The 6,736-nt window shown below is 41.2% G+C and overlaps 1 protein-coding gene across 2 annotated transcripts; it reads right to left on the reverse strand.

The window, feature by feature from the left end:
- Positions 1-1,410: 1,410 nt before the first annotated feature.
- On the reverse strand, positions 1,411-5,391 carry B3GALT9 (beta-1,3-galactosyltransferase 9). Of its 2 annotated transcripts, none has more exons than XM_058672582.1 (3): positions 5,309-5,391; positions 4,511-4,852; positions 1,411-3,355 (listed from the first exon to the last, which is right to left on the reverse strand). In XM_058672582.1, the coding sequence occupies exons 2-3, from the start codon at positions 4,514-4,516 to the stop codon at positions 2,252-2,254; spliced, it is 1,110 nt and encodes a 369-aa protein (XP_058528565.1). In that variant the 5' UTR covers positions 4,517-4,852; positions 5,309-5,391; the 3' UTR covers positions 1,411-2,251. The 2 variants fall into 2 exon arrangements, with proteins under 2 accessions (XP_058528565.1, XP_058528564.1); XM_058672581.1 differs by having other exon boundaries at positions 4,511-4,873.
- Between the last annotated feature and the right edge of the window lie 1,345 nt (positions 5,392-6,736).

The following is a 6,736-nucleotide window of genomic DNA, read 5'->3' on the forward strand; positions in this document are numbered from 1 at the left end:
AGCTGCAGTATAACTTGCTGTGCCACAAGGCTTGTCCCTGTATCCATTTTTGGTATTTGCTTATATTTGGAAGACAATAATACAGCCATTAAAGGATGTTTACCAGGAAAACATGAAGCTATACTCACACTCCCAGGAATCAGTTACTATTGTTACTGAAATGCACATTTACAGGTAAGACCAAGACAGTGAAGTTCAGGCCACATAGCAAATAAGCGGAGCCAAGATTTCAATCTAGTCTGTTTAACGGAACTGTTTGGCTCCTCCCTCTTTTCCAAATGGCTGCCATCTGTTGGTGCACTCCCCAGATGCTTGCAATGGGCCAGACTGGCCAGGCCTGTATTGGGAGCCAGCGGTGGGGTCTGAGCTCTCGTGGTGTCCCTCACAGGTGACAGGAATGCAGCTACACATGCTGCTCAGGAGGTGTATTAGTAGGAAGCTGGAATAAGGAGCAGAACTGGGACTAGAACCCACACACTCCAACATAGTATGCAGGAGTTCCAACTGATATATATATCTATATATTTTTAATATATTTATTTTTATTGGAAAGTCAGAAATAGAAGGAGAGACAAACAGAAAGATATTCCATCTGCTGGTTCATTCCCCAAGTGGCCACCACAGCCGGAGCCGAGCCAATCTGAAGCCAGGAGCCAGGAGCTTTTTCCAGGTCTTCCATGTGGGTGCAGGTTCCCAAGGCTTTAGACCATCCTCTTCTGCTTTCCCAGGCCACAAGCAGGGAGCTGGAAGGAAAGTGGAGCAGCTGGAACATGAATCAGCATCCATATGGGATCCTGGATCGTGCAAAGTGAGGACTTTAGCCCCTAGGCTACTGCACTGGGCCCCCAACTAATATCTTAGGCACTAGGCAAATGCCTACCCCAGGATACATGTTTATAATGGCTGCCTCTTGCTTTTTTGAGCTCTTACTAGCAGCCAAATCCAAAGCTTCATATAGGCCATGAACCCTGCAATGGTTGACCTTTGTATATAAATTAGGTTCAGTATGGTTTGGTAACATGTCCACAAATGTGATCTAACAAGCAAGGCAGATATTTGCAAGGCATATTACTGTAGGAACACCCCAAATCCCTCAGACTAGAGGCTGCACGGTGGTTCAACATGGTAATCCTCCAACTGCAAGCACTGGCATCACATAAGGCACACTTCCTGTCCCAGCTGCTCCACCTTCAATGAATTTTGCACAAAAGATATATAAGCAGTCAAACAAAGCCATATGGGAAAATGCTCAGTATCATCATTAGAGAAATATAAATTTGAACCACAAGAAATATCTCACATCTGTAGGAACATATCAAAAAGAAAAACTACAGTAAGATTTGATGGGATTGTAGAGAAAAGGAAATCTTTTGCATGCTACTACTCTAAATGTAAGATAGTTCACCCATTGTAGAAAGCAACATGGAGCTTGCCAAAAGAAAAATAACAAAATTGCTACATGACCCTGCAATCTCACTACTGGTGCGGATATGAGATCAGTAATATTGGACAGGTATTCACACTCACATATTTGTTGTTGCATTAATCACATTATCCAAGATAAGTGGAAATACAGAACAACAAGTACCACATGGTGTCATTTATATACAGAATATGAAATATAAAATCACAAATCATAGAAACAAAGTAAAATGGTAATCAGTCTGGGCTGATGTAATTGATGTAGGTCCAAGGGCCAAAACATTCAGTTTGACAAGAGTAACAATTTCAAATCTATTGTACTTCATAGCAATGCCAGTTAGTAGTCAAATATTGCATGCTTGGAAAATTGCTACGAGAGTAGATTTTAAGTGTTCTCATCAGAAAAATAATAGGCATATGAAACAATGCACATATTAAAATAGCAAATAGCTCAATTTAACCATCACAGAATTGATATTACATTTTATTACAATGTATTAGTACGTCAAAACCTCATTTTTCATACCACAAGTATATACAATCTTTGCTTATCAATTTAAAAAAGAGCTGGTTATAATTAAAAGCTCTATTCTCTCTTTTTCTGAAAGAAGGCTTTTATTTGCAAAAGAATCATATCGCACCAACTTAAACTTAACATAAGCTCTCATGAAAATTGAATACATCAGAGCACAAGAATGTTTTGTGTCTTTGCTAAGTAACACTAAATATTCAGAAAATAGCATTAAATAAGGGGTCAGGGGGTTGCTTTCTATACCAGGGGGTTAACTGTAATTCAAAACCAACACCCTTTAAGGAAAACAAAGAAGCTCTAATCATCAACATACAGGACATTGCTTTCTATGGTGCTCATGGAAGAACGTTTAAAGCTATCAAGATACGTCAGAAGTTTGCAGGATATAAGCCCATAGTAAGTCTCCAGCAGTGCACACTCCTTCCCATCATTAATTCCCTTCCATGCCAGGGACATTTCAGTATCTGTAGTTTCTGAGGATGTAAAAATGAACTTGTAGCAACATCTGTTGTATCGGATGTGTCTTTTCCCAGAGAATCTTGAACTGTGCATGGGAATAAGGCCAATGGATTTTGCACACATTCCTATAAACACATCAGCAGGCACCCTAACAGGGACTTCTTTGAAAACTACATACATCATCCGAGCCACTTCTTGGGACACTACAAAGGTCTCTCCACTGCAGTAATCTGGGTAGTATTTTTCCGGATATTCACTAAGAGAGACAAATTCTTGGTGGTGAGGGTCTCTGTTGGGTGCACCCTGATGGATAACACTGCCCACATAGATATCTTCAAGGTGTTCTTTCAGATTGAGAAGGTAATCCACCAGGCCTGGCAGATTAACAAACACCCCTTCGTCAACCTTAAGAATGAAGAGGGCATTAGGACAGAAAGTCACAGCCCACTGTGTCATGGCAATCATCTTCAGAGTTTGGTTTTCAGAACTATCCAAGAAGATCCCTTCAATGATATCATTATCCTCCCAGGACTCTTTATCTATCTCTTTCTGAGTAGTTACCAAAACAGGCATCCCTAAAGCAAACAATGTGACCACAAGGTGCCCTCGGATATTGGTCATGCTACCCCAGGTTTTCCTGATAAGATCCCGTCTTGTTCCATTTCCTGGGCTACTAAAGATAAGAGAGAGCAAGAAAATGTTTTTCCCTTTACACACTTCTGGCTGATTAAGAATGTAATACTTGGAGAGATTACTTTTCTGGGGCTCCATGTTCAATTTTCTTGCCTGGTCCTTGATTTCAAGAATTTTCATATCTACATGAGGCAAAGAATGCAAAAAGTATTCTTCCACAAAATCAGCTCCAAAAAGTAAGGCATGAAATAGGATGACATTAAACAGGATGAAGCACCATTGGTGGGTCCGAAGTCTACAGAATGCCACCTAAGCAAGAAAAGGACACAGGGTCACTTAACATCCAATTCCATTCTTATTTTGGTGCCATTGAAGCCTGTATGTCCCTTTTAGAGCATGTAGCCATCCACTCTATTGTAAATATGCTTTATTACATATTATCTGACTCTTCTGCTAGGTTATCATTTATGGGATGGCAGGCATGTATTTCTTCCCTATGGCTTCTGAATCCACTGACAAGCGAGTAAAATGTTAGTCAGTTGATTTCCTGCAAACGGAATGAATACTTTCTTAATATATACAAGCCACTGTGTTAGACACTGGAGATACAAAGAAAAATCAGATACAGACATGTGGATATGACAAAGTGACATCATTGTGATAAAGTTATATAGGATCATATCTGATGTACTTCCTGGAATTAGAGCACTTGGGTCAGTTTCTTCTCTAATTACATAGGTCAAGGGCGATTTTTCCATGAAGTGGTTACTTTTGTTGGTCACTCAACACTGGTTCCTATCAAACATTTACATACTTCCAGTGTCACTTTCCAATTTAATACTGAATCACAGTCTGTTTTGATGATGTCTCCTCCATCATCTGACCTGTCGAAATGTGCACATACCTGCAGTCTGCAAAGCACTTCTTCTGAGAACTAGCAAGGACACAAACCAGCTTCCCACACCTCATCAAATGAGGTAGAACGTTTCCATGGGGACGTGCTTATGGAATTGGAATATAACAGAGCTGGGGACCAGGAGCTTTGAGCAGTAAAACCTCCTGCAACAGGAGCTATTTCTTACTGAGCACTCACTCTGTGCCAGGCCTTAATTCATTCAGCACTGGCAATATCCCTTGCAGACAGGTTATCTTCAAAATTAAGCTGACCAACTAATTACCAACTAGTAATATTTCCACACCACACAGTGAGTAAGGGTTGGTATAGAGGTGATGATTTGAACCCAGATCGGTCAGATTCCAAAGCTCATTCTGAACTACAAAAGATTCTGACTCCTATCTTTATTTTTTCATACCCATTACATAGAAACAAAACAAAACATAACAAGTTACAACATCATAATCTGAACTCCTTCCACTTTCTCAGTGCTAATAATTTACACACAGAATAAACTTAAAGCCTATTTCAATAGCTATCAAATGTTTCAGTTTTGATCAAAAACCTACCTGCATGTTGTCTGTGAGCAATTTCTGGGCTCCAGGAAGTTCTTGGGCCCAGTGATGTCTCGAGGTATGTCAGGATCACTCCCGAGAACAGCTATTGCAGGAAAGTACCCGGAGCTTCAAACTTTAAGGATAAGGTTTCTTGCCAATCAACCTGAGCTTTTGTCCCAGAATACCTGTTGACCACATGGGAACGTGAGTGCTGATCAAGTTACAGCTCAGTAAATCCAGAACAAAGACTAGAAAAATGGCTTCAAAAGCATTCTGCCTTGTGTATATATATATCATGAAACCGATCCCTTGTCTTTATGCTGAGTTCCTGGTCAGATGGATGACCTCTGCTCTCTTTCAAAGAAAGACAGAAATCTTTAAAAAGAAAAGAAACAGCATTCAGCACATTTTCATGTTCCTGTCACATAAACAGCTATATTGAGCACTTTGTTCTCACACCAGGCTACAGTTCTTTTTCCTTCACATGTTGAACTGCTTGTCAACCATTCACTGCAAGTTTTGTACTTATTTGGATAAGAATAACTCCTTATGTTGAAAGTTGGCTGTTTTCTAAACAATCATCCTTCAAACTTGGAAATGGTTATAAAGTAGAAAAACTTAAACTATAACACGAAGGGATATTTTTGATATATGCTGAAATTAGTCATGAAATGGGTCTTGTAGGTATTTCATTAAATTAAAACATTGATTTTTATGCACAGTTTGCAACTTGCGATTGTCATTTCGATGCTCCCTGAACTTGAAATTACAGTCTGGCTTCTTGGTGTATGAGGGTTCAAACAGCACTACCTCTGGGGGCAGTTCCATCTGGCCTTTTCAGTTTGACTCATCAAATTCCTATACTTCTAGGACCGAGACAGTTTGCTGCAAAGTTCTTGTGCATTCTTCACTGAGTTCTGTTTCATAGAGGTTGTTCTCTCTGAATCTCCGTCTTCCACATTTCTTAGAGTATTTTCATCAGTCTCGCTCTGCCTCTGAAGGGGCTTTCTGGTTGTTTATCAAATCCAATCTGCTCTCTCCAGATCTAATTTTTAAGACACCATACTTGGCTCCACCCCTGATCCCGTTTGTATTTCTAATATTTCAACTCCTCTTGATGAGAGAATCGTGTGCTACCACTAGCTGAAGGTGTGATTCTATATATGCTATGTCCATACATTTAAATTATACTGTCCAATATGGTGAGCCATTAGCCACATTTTGTTAATATTTGGATTTTACTTAAAATCTTTTTTAATCGTGATTACATAGTTGAGGGGAATGCCTACCCATGTTGGCCTCTGATGGGTGGGGAAAGTTGAAGTGTGGAGAAAGGTGGGTGCATGTTTTGTGTTGTTTTTCCCTCCTGTGTCCTCAGGGGTTGGGGCAAGGGATGTCAAACAAACAAAAACCACCACATCAGCACCCCGGGATGGGGAACAATCATTTGATGACACCTTAGAGACTTGGATGAACCATACTTTTAAAAATTAAACTACATGTTTAGTTTCTCAGGTGCATTATGCACTGTCTGGGTGTTTGCGTTTGTGGGTGAGAATGTTTTCCTAAGGCCAGGAGCCCTATTGGACAGTGCTGATGTTAAGGCGTGTGTGTGTGTGTGTATGTGTGAGCCCCCCATAGAGCGGACAAGTAACCTGGGCTCTGAAGGCCCCTTCAGTTATTAGGGCCTAAGGCAAGTAGCCTAAACCTCTGGTCCTATTTTCCCACCTCTAAAAAACAGGGCTGATAATACTATCTCCTAGAATAGCTGTTTGCCCGTTTCATCTTAGAATCAGATGAGGGACTTGCTACACTTGTTAAGAGGGATAACTGGCAGGGCCAGAAGGTCAACATTGGGTTTCAAAGTCTTTGGTCTGTTGTCTGCTGCCCTCTTAACCCCGCCTGGATCACCACCTCCCTAACTTTGCTTTATTTTTCTTCTTAGCATCATAATGGGCTTAAACATGCTTCATGGGGTTTCTTCCAGTCCAATACCCGCCCCCTCGCCCCACGCCGAGTCTGGGATCCAGTAGGCAACCAACAGTATTTGAACTTGGACCCGTTTGTTAATCTGAGTCGTAATCCCCGCTCCACTAAGAAAATTGCAGCTGAGGTGCTTTGGGGGTACCTCGGTCGGGCACCCGCCGGCTCTAATCCACCGTGAGCGGAAGCAGTACCCGCTCCCCGCCGCCCCACAACACCAACCCGACCCTTTCGACCCCAGCAGCCCGCCTCCAC

This window comes from Ochotona princeps, chromosome 14, assembly GCF_030435755.1.
Source record: "Ochotona princeps isolate mOchPri1 chromosome 14, mOchPri1.hap1, whole genome shotgun sequence".
Lineage (NCBI taxonomy): Eukaryota > Metazoa > Chordata > Mammalia > Lagomorpha > Ochotonidae > Ochotona > Ochotona princeps.